Source organism: Pristis pectinata, chromosome 2 (genome assembly GCF_009764475.1).
Source record: "Pristis pectinata isolate sPriPec2 chromosome 2, sPriPec2.1.pri, whole genome shotgun sequence".
Lineage (NCBI taxonomy): Eukaryota > Metazoa > Chordata > Chondrichthyes > Rhinopristiformes > Pristidae > Pristis > Pristis pectinata.
In genome coordinates this window covers 42,057,478-42,079,433 of record NC_067406.1, presented here as the reverse complement: position 1 = coordinate 42,079,433, position 21,956 = coordinate 42,057,478, and the positions used below count along the sequence as shown (strand labels likewise).

At 43.0% G+C, this 21,956-nt stretch overlaps 2 protein-coding genes across 3 annotated transcripts in view; one reads left to right on the top strand and one right to left on the bottom strand.

The window, feature by feature from the left end:
• Positions 1 to 21,956, bottom strand: part of LOC127579985 (involucrin-like) — a 513,761-nt gene that overhangs the window by 326,045 nt on the left and 165,760 nt on the right. The window lies entirely within an intron of this gene.
• Positions 1 to 21,956, top strand: part of npr2 (natriuretic peptide receptor 2) — a 132,720-nt gene that overhangs the window by 36,965 nt on the left and 73,799 nt on the right. For both annotated transcript variants that reach the window (XM_052032917.1, XM_052032926.1), the window contains exons 6-9: positions 1,533 to 1,627; positions 6,496 to 6,631; positions 9,551 to 9,635; positions 10,560 to 10,680. In XM_052032917.1, the coding sequence (XP_051888877.1) occupies positions 1,533 to 1,627; positions 6,496 to 6,631; positions 9,551 to 9,635; positions 10,560 to 10,680 (437 nt within the window). The remainder of the gene's footprint in view (positions 1 to 1,532; positions 1,628 to 6,495; positions 6,632 to 9,550; positions 9,636 to 10,559; positions 10,681 to 21,956) is intronic.

The window sequence follows — 21,956 nt, the reverse complement described above, 5'->3', positions numbered from 1 at the left end:
GGTGTGAGGTGAAAGCATGAATATTGATCCAGTGACAATGGAGGAAAAGCTATATATTTCCAAGTAAAGAGATCTATGACTTGAGATGTGTAATTTGTACTTCTGGATAGTATAGATCACAGGTTTGGGAATTGTGATTAAAGAAGCTGTGGCAAATTGGTGCAAAGCATCTGGAAAACCAAGAGGCTTGGAAGTGGAAGACTTGAATGTTCCCCATGTCCTTCCTCGCCTTGCAACAGAAAGTTTAAAATGTTTATTAATTTATCACTTTGGGGTTTTTGACTCCTTGCCTCTACTGTTTGGCCTGCAGAAATGTTCTGGCTACTCCCTTCTGCAAGCTGATGTTTAAAATTGTAACGGGAGTCTGATGAAAATCAAATTAAATTGCAGAATATCTGAAACAAAAACAGAAAATACTGAACACACTCAGCAGGTCAGGCAGCAGCTGCAGAAAGAGAAACAGAGTTAACGTTTCAGACTGAACATAATTTGTTAGAACTGAGAGTTCTCCCCGAGTCTGCGTGGGTTTCCTCCGGGTGCTCCGGTTTCCTCCCACATTCCAAAGACATACGGGTTAGGAAGTTGTGGGCATGCTATGTTGGTGCCAGAAGCGTGGCGACACTTGCGGGCTGCCCCCAGAACACTCTATTGCAAAAGATGCATTTCACTGTGTGTTTCGATGTGCATGTGACTAATAAAGATATCTTAATCTCAAAGGAGAGAAAATAAATTAGTTTTGAGCTGCAGAAAGGGTGTGGGAGAGATGGAGGGGTCATAAGGAACAGCTGAAAAGCTGAGACTGGGGTTGCCCAGTGGAGATTCGATAGGAGTCCAATAATCTGTCCATTTAAAGAAAGACCACTGTCAGTTCTGGGCAAATGCCCTTATTGCCTGCTCTGAAGAGCTACTTCAAGTAAGAACCTATGAGAAAAGTGTAGGGTGTTGGTCAGTAAGTTTCGTGAGCAATTTTGGTTGGTTGATTTCTAGTGAGTGGCTGGAGTTAAAATATCCTCCAACAGGTAAGAATAGATATCGCAATGTAGGAGTTGTATGCATGCCAGTTTTCAAATCAATGCTCAATACTCGCAAGAAAACTCTGGTGATCACTGCTAATCTACTTCAGTTGAAATCTAAATGGGTGTCATTGCATCAAAAATGCATTAAAATGTATATTTTTTTAAATTAAAAAAAATTATTTACACCGTGGTAACAGGCTGTTCCGGACCAACGAGTCCACGCCGCCCATTTTAAACCCCAAATTAACCTACCCGTGCGTCTTTAGAATGTGGGAGGAAACCGGAGCACCCAGCGGAAACCCACGCAGACACGGGAGAACATACAAACTCCTTAAAGACAGCAACGGGAATTGAACCCCGATCGCTGGCGCTGTAATAGCGTTGCACTAACCGCTATGTTACTGTGCCACCCGTTATATTTTTTCAATATTAAGAACTCATTTCTAGTGTACAATTGCTGTTTTGAATTTATAATTTATTTTGGATGTTTCGCTTAATTTTTGTCTTTTATTGTAGGTGCTACTGGATTGGTGACCATTGACAAAAATGGTGATAGAGTCATCGACTTTAGTCTCTGGAATATGGTCAATACAAAAACTGGGGAATATAAAGTTAGTCATATTTTTGTATTTTACATATATTGGTTAGGTTTATATTGGCGATAGATTCGTGTGAGTATAAAACTTTCCAAATGATGAGCAAAGTGATAAGTAAGTATTTTATAAAGGGGGAATTCAATGATCTCTTGTTTTATGAGAGTGCACATTGGAACACTGAAGTGCAAAGTTGCAATTCTGCTTCTGGTCTATGCTTCCCAATGAAAAAATGAGATTACAAAATTTATTTTTATATGCATTTAAAATATGGTGGAAAAACCTATCAGTGTAGTCTACTTGTATAGTGTTCAGGTTCCAAGCATATGGACTAATTAGAATATATACATATAGAGTTATACAGCATGGAAAAGGGCCCTTCAGCCAAACTCATCCTGCTAACCAAGTTGTCTTCCTGAGCTAGTCCCATTTATCTGTATTTTGCCCATATCCCTCTAAACCTTCCCTGTCCATGAACCTGTCCGAATGTCTTTCAGTCTGGGTACTCCCAAACCAGAAACCATGGCTGAGCCGGGAGATCCATTCCCGACTGAACTCCACGACTGAGGCATACAAATCAGGTAATCCTGATCTATTTCAAGAAATCAAGATATGACCTTCGTAAAGCTATCAGGGATACTAAGGGACAATACCAGTCCAAAATCGAGGCCCAGACCAGCTGCCAGTTGTGGCAGGGCTTACATGCTATAACGGGCTACAAAACAAAGTTGAGCAGAATCACTGCCAACAGCGCATCCCTTCTTGATGAGCTTAACACATTCTATGCATGTTTTGAACAGAAGCGAATTGGAATGTCACCACCTGCCCTGACAGCCTCCAATGCACCGGAACCTACAGGCACTGTTGTAGATGTCAGATCAGCCTTCTGGCGAGTGAACCCATGGAAAGCATTTGGCCTGGATGGTGACCCTGGTGTCCTCAGATCCTGCGCAGATCAGCTGGCAGGAATATTTGCAGACATTTTTAACCTCTCCCTACTTAAATCTGAGGTTTCCACCTACTTTAAGAAGGGCACTATCATCCTGGTAGAATTCATGTTATACAGCATGGAAACAGGCCCTTCAGCCCAACTGCTCCATGCTGACCAACATACCCATCCAAGGTCGTCCCATTTGCCAGCATCTGGCCCATAACCTTCTAAATACTTCCTATCCATGTGCCTGTCCAACTGTCTTTTAAAAGTTGTTAATGGACCTGACTCAACCACTTCCACTGGCAGCTGATTCCACATACATACCTACATATTAAAAAAAAGGTAATGCACCTTAATGTCTGCTGCCCAGTGGCTCTGCCATCCACTATCACGAAGTGCTTTGAGAAGCTGGTCGTGGCACACATCAACTCCAACCTCTCAACAACTTTGACCCGCTGCAATTTTCCTACCGCTGACACCATCTCCATGGCCTTACACTCATCTCTGGAGCATGTGGATAGTAAAAGCACTTACGTTAGACTATGGTTTATTAGCCACAGCTCCACCTTCAATACTATAATTCCAAGCAAATTCATCACCAAACTCCAAGACCTGGGACTCAACACCTCCCTTTGCAGCTGGATACTTGACTTTCTGACCGCAATCAGTGAGGATAGGCAGAAACACCTCCACAACGATTATCCTCTATGCTAGAGCCCTATAAGACTGTGTCCTCACTTCCCGCTACCTCAGTAAAGCAGCCAACAAGATATCTCTTGTTCTGTTTTTGCCCTCCTGCATCCCTTCTTTAGTATACTCCTACATTGCTTATACTTTTGAAGGGATTCACTTGATCCCAGCTGCCTATACCTGACATTTGCCTGCTCCTTTTCCCTGACCAGTGGCTGAATATCCCTTATCAGCAAGAGTTCTCGAAGTCTGCAGCGTTGCTCTTTACTCTAACAAGAAGTTGGCCCTGAACTCTCTTTTAAAAACCTCCCACCTGTCAGACATCCCTTTACCTGCAAACAGCCTCTCCCAATCAACCTTTGCAAGTTTCTGTCTAATACCATCAAATTAGTGTTGCTCCAGTTTAGGACTTGTGGATCAGTCCTATCTTTTTCCACAACTATTTTAAAACTAATAAATAGTAATCACTGGTCCCAAGGTGCTCCAGCTCTTTAGCCACATACCCAGCCTCATTTCCTCCTATCCTCATTTCCTCATATCAGAGGATATCGAGTGTTGCCCCCTCTATAGTAGGGCCACCTACATATTGCTTGAAAAAACTTTCCTGGGCACACCATCTAATGCCTTAGCACTATGCCTGATCCAGTCAATGTTCGGGAAGTTAAAATCACCTATTATTACAGCTATCTGTGTGATCTCCTATGTATTTTCCTCTAATTCCTGCTGACTATTTAGGGGCCACTCATAGAATCCCGTCAAAGGAATCACCCCCCCTTATTTCTAAGTTCTACCCATATAGCCTCACCACAATCCCTCCGGAGTATTCTCTCTAAGTACTGTCATGATGTTCACCCAAATCAAAATTGAATGCCCTCCCCCAATTACTTCCACCTCTATCAGGCTTGTAGCATCTGTAGCCCAGAACTGCCAGTCCTGCCTATCCCTTAACCATGTTTCGATAATAACTGCAATATCACAATCCCATGTTCCCAACCATACCCTGAATTTATCTTCCTTATCTATCAGACTTCTTGCATCAAAGTAAATGCAGTTTAGCTCATCCGGCCTTCCTTGTACTCTGTCCTGTTCTTGCCTGTCCTGCCTACTGGACTTGTTTGCTTAATTTCAATGTTTGCCTCAACTTTTTCTTCTGACACACTATGACTTTGGGTACCAACCCCCTGCCAGACTAGTTTAAACCCTCCAGTATATAATCCGTATCAGGTTTAAATCTTCCAAATACTGAGCTTATAGTAATTATCAGGATCAATTCAAATGAAATTACTAGTGTGAGCTATTGCTATTATTCATAGGCGGAATGTAGGTATCATTGGCATGCCTCAGATCTATCGCTCATCCATTACTTCCATAGAGAAGGCTGAGAGTTACTGCTGCCTTGACCAACTGCAGTCCTTGTCACTGGCAAGGAGAAGCAGTTCAAACAGGGAACTGATGATTCAATACAAAGGAAATAACTATTGTTGTGGTATTTCTGGGCTACAAGTGGCCAACTTATTTTTGTCAATGTACTATGAGCATCTGCTTGAGGATGCAAAACTACCTTCATAACAGATTTGTCTTTTGAGGGCTATCAAAGGAATCTGGGCAGGGAGGGAGACTTGATTTAAAATAGGTATTGGACCCCAAAGAAAGCTGCTGAGAACTGTGGAACAAATTGACTGCTAGAGTGAATGCCATTGCATACAGCATATATATTGGTCATCAGCACTGAAATAAGACACCTCAATAACTTAGGGAATGGCAACAATTTCATCAGTGTCCACCTTGTGATTGATCTAGGGAAAAATATTGATTTGCAAATGTAGGCTTTATTAGCATACACAAGTCTGGCTTAAATATCGGCAGGGTCTCCAATGGTTTAACATCCAGTCATTCCAATGTTACTGCAAGTACCAATCTCCCCATTTGGACAATAAGTACTCCCAGTGGGCTGAGTTCTGCTATTGGTATTGGTTTATTATTGTCTATTGTACCGAGGTGCGGTAAAAAACTTGTCATGCATACCGATTGTACAGATCAATTCATTGCACAGTGCATTACATTGAGTTAGTACAGAGTGCATTGATGTAGTACAGGTAAAAACAATAACAGTACAGAGTAAAGTGTCACAGCTACAGAGAAAGTGCAGTGCAATAAGGTGCAAGGACACAACAAGGTAGATCGTGAGGTCAGAGTCCATCTCATTGTATAAGGAACCGTTCAATAGTCTTATCACAGTGGGATAGAAACTGTCCTTAATCTTGGTGGTACACGCCCTCAGGCTCCTGTATCTTCTACCTGATGGAAGAGAAGAGAGAATGACCCAGGTGGGTGGGGTCTTTGATTATGCTGGTTGCTTCGCCAAGGCAGTGAGAAGTAAAGACAGAGTCCAAGGAGGAGAGGCTGGTTTCCATGATGCGTTGGGCTGTGTCCACAGCTCTCTGCAGTTTCTTGCGGTCCTGGGCAGAGCAGTTGCCATACCAAGCAGTGATGCATCCAGATAGGATGCTTTTTATGGTGATCGATAAAAGTTGGTGAGTGTCAAAGGGGACATACCAAATTTCTTTAGCCTCCTGAGGAGGTAGAGGCACTGGTGAGCTTTCTTGGCCGTGGCATCAATGTGATTTGACCAAGGTGGGCTATTGGTGACGTTCATTCCCAGGAACTTGAAGCTCTCAACCCTCTCAACCTTCTCAACCTCAGCACCGTTGATGTAGACAGGTGGATGTACACCGCCCCCTTTCCTGAAGTCAATGACCAGCTCTTTTGTTGACATTGAGGGAAAGGTTGTTGTCATGACACCATGCCACTAAGCTTTCTATTTTCTTCCTGTACTCCAACTCATTGCTGTTTGAGATATGGCCTAAAATGGTGGTATCATTTGTAACATTGAATACTTTTTTTTTCTAATTGGGGTCACGAGTATATTTTCAATGAGTTCTGGAACTATTTTCACAAGATCACAAGACAAGGGAGCAGAAGCAGGCCATTCGGCCCATCGAGTCTGCTCCAAGGAAAGGGAAAAAAGAAATGAGAAATGGGGAATGGTGGAAAGAAAGAAAAAAAACCTATTCTAATCCCAATTTCCGGCCTTATCCCCATATCCCTTGATATCCTGACTATTTATTGGAGAGGATATGTATGCAAGTTCACATTCACATTTATTGTGGTTTTGGATCATGCATGATTATAATTGTTAAATTATTGATTATGTCAGTGGCCAAATGGTGTGGATTTAACAGAATTTCTTTGCTTTGTACAGATAGTTGCACACTACCTAGGAACGAAAAAACAGATTTACTGGATTCCCAATGTAGAGATTCACTGGCCATTGGGCTATATTCCAGCAGACAACCCTTCATGTGTGTTTGAAGCTGATGAAACAGTCTGTGAACAAGGTATTGTTTATTGTTGTGTGAAATTTTGAGGACCTTCAATTACTTTAGACCCTGTTTGACACTGTCCTACAATATAAAACTGTAGAATAATCGATGGTAAAAAGGCAGTATGGTACACTATGCTGGAGAGTTATAATTAAAGTATTTTTAACCTAATTGACTTGAGCAGTCATTTTTTTCCTAAAACAGTTTTTTCAATGGATTATTCCCCAGAGCCCTGTACTTTAGAAACAGAAAATGGTGTCAGAACTAGTCCTTCAAGCCTGCTCCGCCATTCAATACAGTCAGATTTATTCTCTATTCTAATACCATATTTCTGTTCTCTTCCTGTACCCTTCAAAATGGTGCCCTAGTCATTGATCAGACAGAATAATACTTTCAGAGAATATAGAATTTTAGAAATGGTATTGGTTTATTATTGTCACTTGTACTGAGGTACAGTGAAAAACTTGTTTTGCATACCGTTCGTACAGATCAATTCATTACACAGTGCATTGAGGTAGTACAAGGTAAAAACAATAATAGAATACAGAGCGAAGTGCCACAGCTACAGGGAAGTGCATTGCAGGTAGACAATAAGGTGCAAGGTCAAACAAGGTAGATTGTGAGGTCAAGAGTCCATCTCATCGTATATAGATACAACACAGGAGAAGGACATCCATCCTATTGAGTGTATGACAATTCTGAGTAGAGCATTTCCACAAATCCCATCTCTCTGTTCTTTCTCAATCTCCAAACAATTTTATTCTCTGTCAACTTCCTACTAATTCCTTGATTTGTCCTGCTTCTGCCACCCTTTCAGTCCATGGATTCCAAATTCTCAATACTCTGAATATAGTTTTTCTATGTATCCCCCTAGTAACTTTTGTCCCATATTTTATGCGACCCCCTAGTCCTTGAAACATCAACCATTGGATCAGCTTTTCTCTATTAACCCCATTTAAATGAGTCACAATCTTGTACACCACTATCAAATCTCCTCTCTACCTTCTTTGTTCTAAGGTGAACAACTCCAGCTTCTCACCTTATAACTGAAATCTCTCATCCCTGGAACCATTCTAATAGATCTTTTCTGAACACTCTTGGGGATCATCACATCATTCCTACAGCATGGTGAGTGGACATGGATGCAATACTCCAGTCATGACCTAACCTGTATATCATGCAGTTCAACATAACTTCTTTGTTTTTGTACTGCATGCCCTTTCACATTGCAAGGATGTGTGCACATGTGCACCCTTCAGTACTGTGTCACTTAGTCAAAAATGTCTCTCCTTGTTCATCCACCAAAGTGTATGACTTCACATTATTTTGTATTAAATTTCATCTGCAACTTGTCTGCCCATTAAACCAGCCTATATGTTGACTTACAATCTATGACTATTTTCCTCACTGCTTACAACACTTTATCTGCATATATGGAAGTATTACCTTGCATGTCCATTGTAATATCTGTGGAATTTGTTGCCACGGATGGCTGTGGAGGCAAAGTCATTGGGTGTATTTAAGGCTGAGATTGATAGGTATCTGAGTAGCCAGGGCATCAAAGGTTATGATGTGAAGGCGGGGGAGTGGGGCTAAATGGGAGAATGGATCAGCTCATGATAGAACGGCGGAGCAGACTCGATGGGCCGAATGGCCGACTTATGCTCCTTTGTCTTATGGTCTAATATACAGGTCCCACCATTGACTCCCAGGAATCACCACTGTCTACCATCCTTCAGTCTGGAAAATCTACTTTTTTTCCACACACCTGCCTTGAAGCCAATTTCCATGCTGCTTCTGACCTTTAAACACCATGGACCTAAATTCTGTCAACAAGCCTTTTATATAGGACTTTATCAAATGCTTGAAAATAATAAAGCAAACTACTGTTGTTGAAAATCTAAAATAAAACAAAGTGTTGAAACTATTCAACATGTCAGGCCACATCTGTGGGAAGAGAAACAGAACTAATGTTTCAGGTCATAGACCTGTCGCCAGAACTGAGAAGGAAAGGAAAGAAGCTTGTTAACCTGCAGCAAGGGGGGATGTCTGTCATGGGATGACCATGGGGATAAGCTGCAAACAAGGTTATCTGGTCAATGAGTGAATGGGAGCAGTTAGAGAAGAGGAAAAGTAAATAGACGATAGAATGTAGGAGTTGCAAAATTCAGAGCAGGAAGACATGCTTGGCAGGTCAGGCTGGGAAGTCCTCCACTTCCAGAGGGGGAAAAAAAACAAATGAACTGAGATAATATCACAGATGAATGACTAATACGGACAGAGAAATCAAGTTACCTGAAGTCATAGAGTTTAATATTAAATCAAAGAAGCTGCAAAATGTCCAAACTGATGATTTGCTGTTCCTCAAACTTGCTTTGGGCCTCATTGTAACAGTTCAGGACTATGGTGTCCTCCTGCATTGTGATAATGAGGGTGGACAGGATGTTATGACAAACTTGTGCCAACCTTGTGATGGATTCTTTCATCAGGCCAAAGTCTTGTATCTGTGTGATGATGGGGAAAATCTGTCATTGGCAAAATCAAGACAGGACATTAATAATTACCCCCAGTCTCAATGTGTTTGACCGAAATGCTTACTGCAAAATGCCCTCATCACAGTAAAGACTGGGCAAGACCTTTACAACATTCAGCCACAGTATAGATGCCAAGTGAAATTTTAAAGCCTACATTGGATCTATAGCTGGTAAATGTTTTATTATCTGTAAAACTTCAGTATATCATTATAACTGAAGAAAAACAATTCCCACAAATGTAATGTTGCTATATCTTTTCAAGAGGAATGAAAAGCTTTTTGGTTTTTTAAGGTATCTAAGGCAAAATACAGGATAGATAGAAGAATTTCATGTTGAGGTGAACAACCAGACACTGCTCGTGAGAAGGCTTACAAACACTTCACTTTTTTTGCTTCCTCAGCTACTATGTCTCTGCTCAGAATTGTCGCACTGGGAACTGGCCTCATTCTGGCAATTTTTATGATCTTCAGTTTCCTTGCTTACCGGTAGGTAAAGTATTTAGAATCCTGTTCCTTCAAAAAAAAGGAAGAAGTTTGACAGATTTTGGTTTTGTCTTTTAAAAATAGTAATGCTTTCTATTCTGTATTTAAAGCTATTGAGATTAAGAACTATAATCTTATTAAAACAAGAGTATATTCAACAAGATGCTGGAATCTGGAGCAAGAAACAAATTGCTGGAGGAACTCAGTGGGTCAAGCAGCAGCTATGGAGGCAGAGGGAGAGTCAATGCTTCATGTTGAGACCCTGCTTCAGGACTGAGAGTGTAGAGGAGAGATAGCCGGTATAAAGAGGTGAGAGGGAGGGTGAGGCAGGAGCTGGCAGGTGATAGGCAGAACCAAGCGAGCGGAGAGATGATAGGTAGATGGAGTCAGATGGGAGGGGAAGGGGGAGGTAGAGCTGGGGGCTGGAAGATGATAAGTGGAGACACCTGAGGCAACAGATGCTGGAATCTGATGAGTAAGGAAGGTGATATGTGTAATCAGGTAAGGGAGGGATGATGGGCAGATGGAGTCATTAGAGGAGAGGAGAGGAGAGGAGACCCAGTAGGTAAAGTGTGTGGATGACAATCGGATGGAACCAGGTGGGGGAGGAGAATGAAACTGGGTATTAGGGGGCTCGGGCTTGGTAAACGGGGGCGGGGGGGGGGGGTGAAATAATCTGGGTGGATCAGAAGGAGAGAGAAAGGAACACAGGGGGTTTGGGTTGCCTGAAATAGGAAAAATCACATTCGTACCATTGGGTTGTAGACAACCCAGACACAACACGAGGTAATGTTCTTCTAAAGAAAATGTACCTGTGTTCCCAACTTACTACCTTAAATAGATTTAACTTTAGAGTTGATGTTGCCTACCTAATGGAGGATTCAGTGAAGGGTGTTCATGACAGAGCTTAAAATGATACTTTAACAGGAAACTAAAGCTGGAGAAGGAATTGGCCAGTATGCTGTGGCGAATCCGTTGGGAAGAATTACAGATGGGGAACACTGATAAATACCGGAAAAGTGCTGGCAGCAGGCTTACATTATCCCTGGTAAGTGCTCACAAGTCTATTCCAGTGCAATTGGAATTTGCGCATTTCAAAAGAGGAGGTGCAGGCAGTCTTAAAACATATAAACGTGGAGAAATCCCTGGGCCTGACCAAGCATATCCCAAGACATTGTGGGAAGTTAGGGAAGAAATTGGTGGGGCCCGCAGAGATGTTTGTACCTTCCTTAGCCACAGGTGAGGTACTGGAAGATTGGAGGGTGGCCAAAGCTGTGCTTTGAGAAGGGCTGCAAGGACAAGACAGTGAATTGCAGGCTGGTGTTCTGAACGTCAGTGGTGCAAATGTTACTGGAGAGGATTCTGAGGGACAGGATCGAGAAACATAGAAACATAGAAAACCTACAGCACAATTCAGGCCCTTCGGCCCACAAAGCTGTGCCGAACATGTCCCTACCTTAGAGACCCATAGCCTTCTATTTTTCTCAGCTCTATGTACCTATCCAAAAGTCTCTTAAAAGGCCCTATTGTATGCACCTCCACCACCGTTGCCGGTAGCCCATTCCACTCACTCACCACTCTCTGAGTAAAAAAAACTTACCCTTGACATCTCCCCTATAACTGCTTCCCAGCACCTTAAACCTATGTCCTCTTGTGGCAACCATATCAACCCTAGGAAAAAGCCTCTGACTATCTATCTGATCAATGCCTCTCATCATCTTTCAGGTCCCCCCCTTATCCTCCGTTGCTCCAAGGAGAAAAGGCCGAGTTCCCTCAACCTGCTTTCATAAGGCATGCTCCACAATCCAGGCAGCATCCTTGTAAATCTCCTCTGCACCCTTTCTATGGCTTCCACATCCTTCCTGTAGTGAGGTGACCAGAACTGAGCACAGTATTCCAAGTGAGGTCTGACCAGGGTCCTATATAGCTGCAGCATTATCTCTCGGCTCCTAAATTCAATTCCACGATTGATGAAGGACAAAACACCATATTCCTTCTTAGCCACAGAGTCAACCTGTGCAGCTGCTTTGAGCGACCTATGGACTCGGACCCCAAGATTCCTTTGATCCTCCACACTGCCAAGAGTCTTCAAGAGTCTTCACCATTAATGCTATATTCTGCCATCATATTTGACCTACCAAAATGAACCACTTCACACTTATCTGGGTTGAACTCCATCTGCCACTTCTCAGCCCAGCTTTGCATCCTATCTATGTCCCGCCGTAACCTCTGACAGCCCTCCAAACTATCCACAACACCCCCAACCTTTGTGTCATCCGCAAACTTACCCATCCCTCCACTTCCTCATCCAGGTCGTTTATAAAAATCACAAAGAATAAGGGTCCCAGAGCAGATCCCTGAGGTACACCACTGGTCACTGACCTCCATGCAGAATACGACCCTTCAACAACCACTCTTTGCCTTCTGTGGTCCAGCCAGTTACAATGCAATGTCCCCTTGGATCCCATGCCTCCTTACTTTCTCAATAAGCCTTGCATGGGGTAACTTATCAAATGCCGTGCTGAAATCCATATACACTACATCTACTGCTCTCCCTTCATCTATGTGTTTAGTCACATCCTCAAAAAATTCAAGCAGGCTCGTAAGGCAGGACCTAACCTTGACAAAGCCATGCTGATTATTCCTAATCATATTATACCTCTCCAAATTTTCATAAATCCTGCTTCTCAGGATCTTCTCCATCAGCTTACCAACCACTGAAATAAGACTCACTGGTCTATAATTTCCTGGGCTATCTCTACTCCCTTTCTTGAATAAGGGAACAACATCCGCAACCCTTCAATCCTCTGGAACCTCTCCCATCTCCATTGATGATGCAAAGATCATCGCCAGAGGCTCCACAATCTCCTCCCTCACCTCCCACAGCAGCCTGGGTTACATCTCATCTGGTCCCGGTGACATATATAACTTGATGCTTTCCAAAAGCTCTAGCACCTCCTCTTTCTTAATATCTACATACTCAAGCTTTTCAGTCTGCTGTATGTCATCACTACAATCACTAAAATCTTTTTCCATAGTGAATACTGAAGTAAAGTATTCATTAAGTACCTCTGCTGTTTCCTCCGGATCCATACACACTTTCCCATTGTTACACCTGATAGGGTCCTATTCTTTCAAGTCTTATCCTCTTGCTCTTCACATACTTGTAGAATGCCTTGTGGTTTTCCTTAATCCTCCCTGCCAAGGCCTTCTCATGGCCCCTTCTGGCTCTCCTAATTTCCTTCTTAAGCTCCTTCCTGTTAGCCTTATACTTTTCCAGATCTCTAACATTACCTCGCTCTCTGAGCCTCTTGTAAGCTTTTCTTTTACTTTTGACTAGATTTATTATAGCCTTTGTACACCACGGTTCTTGTATCCTATCGTAACTTCCCTGTCTCATTGGAACATGCCTATGCAGAACTCCACAAAAATATCCCCTGAATATTTGCCACATTTCTTCCGTACTTTTCCCTGAAAATATCTGTTCCCAATTTAAGCTTCCAATTTCCTGCCTGAGAGCCTCATAATTCCCTTTACTCCAAGTAAACGCCTTTCTAGTCTGTTCCTATCTCTCTCCAGTGCTATCGTAAAGGAGATAGAATTATGATCAATATCTCCAAAATGTTCACCCACTGAGAGATCTGACACCTGACCAGGTTCATTTCCCAATACCAAATCAAGCACAGCCTCTCCTCTTGTAGGCCTATCTACATATTGTGTCAAGAATCCTTCCTGAACACACTTAACAAGCTCCACCCCATCTAAACCCCTCACTGTATGGAGATACCAATCGATATTTAGGAAATTAAAATCTCCCACCACAACAACTCTGTTATTATCATACCTTTCTAGGATCTGCTTCCCTATCTGCTCCTCGATATCCTTGTTACTATTGAGCGGCCTATAAAAAAAACACCCAGTAAAGTTATTGACCCCTTCCTGTTCCTAACCTCCACCCACAGAGATTCCGTAGACAGTCCCTCCATGATGTCCACCTTTTCTGCAGCCGTGACACTATCTCTGATCAACAGTGCCACTCCCCCACCTCTTTTGCCTCCCTCCCTGTCCTTTCTGAAGCATCTAAAACCCAGCACTTGAAGTAATCATTCCAGTCCCTGAGCCATCCAAGTCTCTGTAATGGCCACCACATCGTAGCTCCAAGTATTTATCCAAGCTCTAAGCTCATCCGCCTTGTTCACTATACTCCTTGCATTACAACAGACACATCTCAAACCATCTGTCAGAGCACGACCCTTCTCTGTCACCTGCCTATCCTTCCTCTCGTACCGACTACAAGCTTTCTCTATTTGAGAGCCAAACACCTCTTCCCCAGTCTCTCCAGTTCGGATCCCACCCCCCAACAATTCTCGTTTAAACTCTCCCCAGTAGCCTTAGCAAACCTCCCTGCCAGGATATTGGTCCCCCTGGGATTCAAGTGCAACCCGTCCTTTTTGTACACGTCATACGTGCCCCAAAAGAGGCCCCAATTTACAGAACATAGAACATTACAGCACAGTACAGGCCCTTCGGCCCACGTTTTGCCGAACTTTCAACATACTCTATGATTTATCAAACCCTTCCCTCCCACATAGCCCTCCATTTTTCTATCATTCATGTGCCTATCTAAGAGTCCCTTAGATGTCTCTAATGTATCTGTCTCCACCACCTCAGCCAGCAGTGCGTTCCACGCACCCACCACTCTCTGTGTAAAAAAAACTTTTGTTTGACATCCCGCCTGTACCTTCCTCCAATCACCTTAAAATTATGTCCCCTTGTGTTAGCCATTTTCGCCCTGGGAAAAAGTCTCTGACTGCCCACTTGATCTAAGCCTCTTATCATCTTGTACACCTCTAGATGTACATGTGACTAATAAAGATATCTTATCTTATCAAGTCACCTCTCATCATCATAAGACATGCTCTCCAATCCAGGCAGCATCCTGGTAAATTTCCTCTGCACCCTCTTTAAACCTTCCACGTCCTTCCTGTAATGAGGTGACCAGACTGAACACAATGTTCTAAGTGTGGTCTAACCAGGATTTTATAGAGCTGCAACATTACCTCGCGGCTCTTGAACTCAGTACCCCGACTAATGAAAGCTAACACACTATACGCCTTCTTAACAACCCTACCAACCTGCATGGCAACCTTGAGGGATCTATGGACATGGACCCCAAGATCCCTCTGTTCCTCCACACTGCTAGGAGTCCTGCCATTAACCTTGTATTCTGCCTTTAAATTCGATCTTCCAAAGTGTATCATTTAACACTTTTCTGGGGTGAATTCAGTCTGCCATTTCTCAACCCAACTCTGCATCCTATCAATGTCCTGTTGTAATCTACAGCATCCTTCTACACTATCCACAACACCACCAACCTTCATGTCATCTGCAAACTTACCAACCCACTCTTCCACATCCTTATCCAAGCCATTTAATAAAAATCACAAAGTGCAGGGGACCCAAAACAAATCCCTGCAGAACACCACTGGTCACCAACTTCCAGGCAGAACTCTCCCCATCTACCACCACCCTTTGTCTTCTATAGGTGAACCAATTCTGAATCCACACAGCCAGGTTTCCCTGGATCCCATGCCTCCTGACTTTCTGAATGAGTCTTCCATGAGGAACCCTATCAAACACCTTACTAAAATCCATGTACACCACATCCACTGCTCTACTTTCATCAATGTGCTTTGTCACATCCTCAAAGAATTCAAGTCAGGCTCGTGAGGCACGACCTGCCCTCATAAAGCCATGCTGACTGACGCTAATCAGCCTATGCTTCTCCAAATGCTCATAAATCCTGTCTCTAAGAATCCTCTCCAGTAATTTGCCCACCACTGAAGTAAGACTCACTGGTCTGTAATTCCCAGGGTTATCCCTACTCCCTTTGTTGAACAAAGGAACAACATTTTCCACCCTCCAATCATCCGGCACTACTCCTGTGGCCAGTGAAGATGCAGCAATCTTTCCCCTTGCTTCCCGTCATAACCTTGGATATATCCTGTCCGGCCCCAGTGATTTATGTATCTTAATGTTTTTCAAAAGTTTTAGCACATCCTCTTTCCTCACATCGACATGCTCCAGCGTATCAGCCTGTTCTACAACATCCTCACAAACGTCAAGGTCTCTCTCACTGGTGAATACTGAAGCAAAGTATTCATTAAGGACCTCCCCTACCTCTTCCAACTCTAGGCACATGTTTCCTCTTTTATCCCTGATTGGTCCTACCCTCACTCTGGTCATCCTCCTATCCTTCACATACATGTAGAATGCCTTGGGGTTTTCCTTAATCCTATGTAGAAAGGCAAGGTCTGATTAGGGATAGGCAGCATGTCTTTGTGGGTGGGAAATCATGTCTCAAAAACTTAATTGAGTTAGTTGAAGAGGTGACCAAGAGGATTGATGAGGTCAGGATGGTAGGTGTTGTCTCCATGGACGTTAGCAAGGCTTTTGACAGGTGTCACATGGTAGACTGGTCTAGAATGTGAGATCACATGGAATATAGGGTGAGCTAGCCAATTGGACACAGAATTGGCTTGGTGGTAGGAGTCAGAGGATGGTAGTGGGGGGTTGTTTTTCATATTGAAGGCCTGGGACCAGTGGAGTTCCACAGGGAATGGTGCTGGGTCCCTTGTTGTTTGCCACATCTATGAACAATTTGGATGAGAATGTAGTTGGCGTGGTCGGTAAGTTTGTGGATGATGCCAAAATTGGTGGTGTGGCGGACAGTGAAGGTTGTCTAAGGATACAACAAGATGTAGATCAACTGGGAAAGTGGAAAAAGGGATGGTAGATGGAATTTAATAGAGAGTGAAGTAATGTATTTTGGGAAACTAAACCAAGGCAAAACTTGCACAGTAAACAGTAAGGGCCTGGCGCAGAACAGAGAGATGAAGGGGTACAAGTACATACTTCCCTAAAAGTGGAGACATAGGTAGGCAGGGTAGTGAAGAAGGTGTTTGGCATGCTTAAGGTGAGAGGAGAATGATTTGAAGTGGAACTGAGGGGCAGGATTTTCCACTGAAGGGGTGGTGGGTATATGGAATGAGCTGCCAGAGGAAGTGGTAGAGGTCGGTACAATTACAATGGCTAAAATACATTTGGACAGGTTCAGGGATATGGGCCAAATGCAGGCAACTGGCAATGGCTCAGGTAGGTAACACAGCATGGAAGAGTTGGGCTGAAGGACCTGTTTCTGTACTGTATAACTTTGACTCTAATTCCATGACTCTATTATCAATAAGACCAGTAACAAATCATGAAGATAAACTTGTGTATCATAGTGCTGCAACTTGTACTTTAAGAGCTGCCATACATTGACTGCTCCTGAAGAGGCAGGCAGCTTAATCCCACTCGAGACTGCAGCATAAAAATCCAGGTGGCTGCTCCAGTGTAGTTTTGAGGGAGTGCTGGGCAGCTGGGTGTTCTGTGTTTTGGATGAAATGATAAAAGATAGTCAATCTGGCCTCTTGAGTGTAAGTCAAAAATCTTGCAGCATTATCTTGAAGTAGTAGAATTATCACTTGTGCCCCAGAAAATAAATTTTGTTCAAGCAAGTTTACTAAGAAGCAATTTATTATATTGTAGTTTATGGGAATTTGCTGTGCACAGATTGGCTACTGTATTTTCCATATTGTAACAGTGATTATACTTCAAATGTATTCCATTGGTTGCAAAGCCACTTGGAAAATCCCACAGCTATGAGGCTTTTATTAATGGAAGTCTACTTTCTTCCTGTTGATCCAAAGAGCCATTCTGTATGTGTGAACTGAAGAGTGTATGTTGAAGCAGAGAGGGCACATCGCAGCTGAGACTGAGCTGCATCTTGCATGTCACCAGACAAGGATCAGGACTGCAAATTCTTGACAACTGTGTTCACCACTTGTCCTTGAGATACAATGGCCTTGTTTTGTTTGTCTCCCTGCTTGCAAACTTCAGTTGTGCTCAAGGCCCAAATGAGCATTGAATGTGATGTTGGCTGATGCTCTGTTCAGAGGTTGGGTTTCAGAGAACCAGGACGCCTGGTGGCCACAGGTCTGATTGGATCTACCATATTGGCTGAGCAAATGAGACATTGGGATCAAGTGGTGGATGGTCAGTCAGGGGAGACATTAAACTTTGTGGTGACAGATGATTGGCAAAGGACATCCGAGCCCTGTGATGAATGGACAGACTGTGGTTGTCAAGTCAGAGGGCGAGGCTTTGTTTGCTTTGGTATCTCCCTCTTTCACTCTCTAAGATACTGGACATTGTCAGCAATTTAAACTATTGAGAAAGGTCATTTATGCACAATGTAGCTTACAGAGTCAGGAGGCATCCTTTACAGTTACACGTGGCATTACTTTTCATCCTTTTTCAGTTATTTTCTTTTCAACTGCCTCCTTCTGGAACGTCACTGTCTAAAACATTGCTGCAACAATGGAAACAATTAGTTACAGTTCTTAAAGGATTGAAGGACAATTTGTCCAAGACCAATATAGCTTATGATGCACTATACATACCTGTAATAATGAAAGACAAAAAAGGAAGGAGAACATACAACCAGCTATCCCATCTCTATGTTGGCACAAAGCCCTTCATGTATCTGGGTTGACAGGTTGTCCTATATTTGATTCTACTTGATTGCAGTTCCCTGGGGGCCTTGTGTTGAGCTGTGCTGTAAAGCCAAGTTAGTGGTGCATTGGTGTTCTTCTTAAGGTGTCCTTTCCTCTAAGGGACACCCTTCTCTCTCAGGACATTGTAGAATCTGGGCTGTGATGTGTCTTAAGCCTTCTGCCATATCTGGTGTGTGACTGAGCTGGACTTCATCTTCACTCTTGGCAGTGACAGGTCTCTGACACTTCTGTTGTGAGTTATGTTCCTTTCTTATTTTGGCTGCCTTCATTGTCTTCCTACACTCTTTGAAACTATGTTGCTGTTAGCTGCCAGCAAAGTGTCATTGCTCTCTAGTGCCATTGTTTTATTTAATGGACTCAGCCAATATATCACAGGCACATCCCTCCCCACCATCAGTAGTATCTACATGAGGCTCTCAAGAAGTCAACATCCATTATCAAAGATTCCCACCATCCGGGTCATGCTATCTTCTCACAGCTACCATCAGGTAGGAGTACAGAAGCCTGAAGTCCCACACCACCAGATTCAAGAACAGCTACTTCCCTTCAACCATTTGGTTTGTGAACCAACCAGCATAACCCTAATTGCTACAGTTTAGCAACACCATGACCACTTTGACCATTTTGCACTAATATGGACTCGTTTTTTGTTCTATTTGTGTTCTTTCTTGTAAAAATTGTGGAAAATTTGTTTAATTTATGTTTTTCTTGAGAAGGCTGCTTATATAATGCTATGTGCCTGTGCTGCTGCTGCAAGTAAGTTTGTCATTGCACTTATGCATACATGTACTTGTGCACATGACAATAAATTTGACTTTGACCCTTTGCGCAGTTACATCAGACCTTCTGTTGCTGGGAGTAGAGTTTTAATGTGTCTATCAAGTCTTTGCACAGAATTGTCCAACATCCGTTGGGCTGGGGTATTGAGAAAAACTAGGACACTCCAGCAGGTATCTGACTGTGATGATCTGGCCATCTTGGCAGACTGTGGCCCAGTTTCAGTGATGAGCACTTTGATGATGCCCCATATCTGGCAAAGAGTCTTTTCAGCTTGTGAATGATTGTCAATGGCTATTTTGTAAGTTTCCCAAGAATTTGAAAAATAATCAACTGTAACCAGATAAATTTTCCTATCTGAATGAAGCAGATCAGACGTAACTTTTGGCCAAGATCAGTCAGGGATTAATTGAGAGTGAAGTGTTCACTTTGATTCTGTTCTCGAGATCTACATTTCAGCAGATAGTCCCCATTCATTGCTGGCTAGTTGGTACTCTCTCTCACTCTGGGGAGGCAACTGTTCACTCTCAGATGTGAGGAGTGAATGTGTGCTACCACAGTTCCTACATAGCTTGAGAATGATTATCTTTTAACCTCTGATCAAGTCTTCTTGGGTGCCCAGTTCATCCTGCATGGAAGTTGGGTTCACCCTTGCACTGTGACTCTTTCCATCCGATACGAATCACTTGCTTCAGGTGCTGCATTGCTTCATCCTGTTTGGTAGTTGCCTCAATCTCCTACATTGATAACTAAAAGATTTGACTCTGTCTTGCCACTTTGAATATCTTAAGCTCGTTTTCCTTGGCATTGCTTTTGTCCTTGGCTAACCCCTGTTGTCCATTACTATCTGACCAAACTTCCAGGCAAATAATCACAATCAACAGAGTTCTGTTTCCAAGCTACTTTATTAACCCACGCATATACTGATTACTTGATATGCATTGTTACATTTAACTTTCTGTTACTAAATTGACCCTCACACTTGCAAACTGGCCAGGATTATGATGATAGGTATTCCCAACTCCCCATTCCAGATGAGGGGGGATTACTGCATCCTTGCTAATGCTCTGTAAAGGCTTTCACATATGCTCCAGATGCCTCCCGTTTTCTTTGCAACCAGTTGTAAGGCATAAATCTGTTCTTTTCCAGATATACAGTATACTTGTTTTTCTAACTTCTTCACCTGTTATCTCAACTCCCGACCTTGAGGTTATCTCTCGGCTTGTTATCCAACAGTTGTCCATTTATTCATAACAAGCTGAACAGACAAGATACATCTGTTCTATTGTGCAGTACTGATAACTTGAGGTCACTCCATGTTTCTCATTGCTGTGAGGCTGAACTTTCAACCCAGCCAGCTCCTTGTCTGGAGAAGCTCTGCTCCTCGAGTCTGTTGGGATACTTGACGCCTCTCTGGCTACAATAAGTTTGCTTCAGGTACGTCTTTTCCTGGACAGCAGTGAACCTCACATTGTCTGCCTACATCCTCACATGCATTCCCTGCAGTCTCTTTGGTCTCCTGTGGCTTGTGATCGCTGTGCACATATGGTGTTCGCCTGTGTATATATTGCGGAAATGTCTCAAGTTCACAGGTCACATATAATGGCTTCTAATCAATTTGTTGTGTAGTGAGGATCTCTGCATCCATTAGAGTTCTGCTTGTGTGTGCTATCGGCTGATCTCCTACAAGACTGTTGGTTCCGTTCATGACCTGTTCTTCCATTGACATGACAATTTAACACTTGTTTCTCTCTCCGCAGATGTTTTCTAACCTCCAGAATATTTCCCGCATTCTCTGTTTTTATCTCTTTGAGGTGCGTCTTCCTTCTACACTAGTTTCAGTAGCAGGTGAGAAAACTTCTGGTTCTGACAGATCCTCCTTTGGTTCATTTGATGGCTACAACGTACCATGTCTTACATGGTTTTGATGATACTTCACCTTGCAACTGTCACTCAGATGAACCACAAATGAAAACAGTCTTTGTTGCACAAGGTCTCTCTGGTCTTGGACAAATGCCAGAACACCTACTTCAAAATGATCATTAGCTCTGGTGCCAGCAGTGGTTCAGCAAACCATAAATACACCCTGAGTACTTCTGTCTTGATTCCACCCCCCCCAACCTTACATCTTTTTCATTCTGTCATAGACTGAACAGCCCTTTCCATCAGTTTGTCTGAGGCTGGCTGATTTGGAACTGTATGCATGTACTTGAAACAATCCATCTGGTTACGCACTGGTAAAATTGCTTCCATTGTCTGTCACAAATAACAGGGAAGATCACAAAGATCATTTTCCACTTTGAAGTTGTCATTTGATGGAGAAATATCTATTGGAACTGTTTTTATCCACTTTGGTTATGATTACTTTCCCTACAAATGGACCTGAAAAATACATATGTATGCTTGACCAGGGCTTGTTCAGCCAGGACCAGAGAGGAGCTACTGATGGGTTCTCAGAGTGTTCTTGACAGGGCACATATTTCTTCAAAGTGTCCTCCTATTGCTTGTCTATTCCTGACTCAGAGAGAACGTCTGGTAACTTGATATTTCTGGGTTTTCTTCATGCAAATACGTCTCTTCCTTGTGGTGGAACAGCATCTCTGAGTCACCAAGGAACCACACCAAACTAGATGTCTAACTCGTATTTTTTCCCTGTAATATAATACCAATGCATCATCTTCACATTCTCTGCCCCATCGATTACGAGTTGGTATAGTCGCATCTCATCTCGGTGGCAAGCTGTTGGGTTGTGACTGGCGTACTATCCAACAAAGACACGCTTGCTCAGTATGTGTCTCACATGGACCTGCACTAATTGCCAATTGAGTCAATGCATTCACATTCTAGTATTACTCTTGTGCATCAGATGGTGGTCATATGCTGGCAATGTTTATGCCCATCTCTGCTCTGCAGCTGCAGCCATCCCATG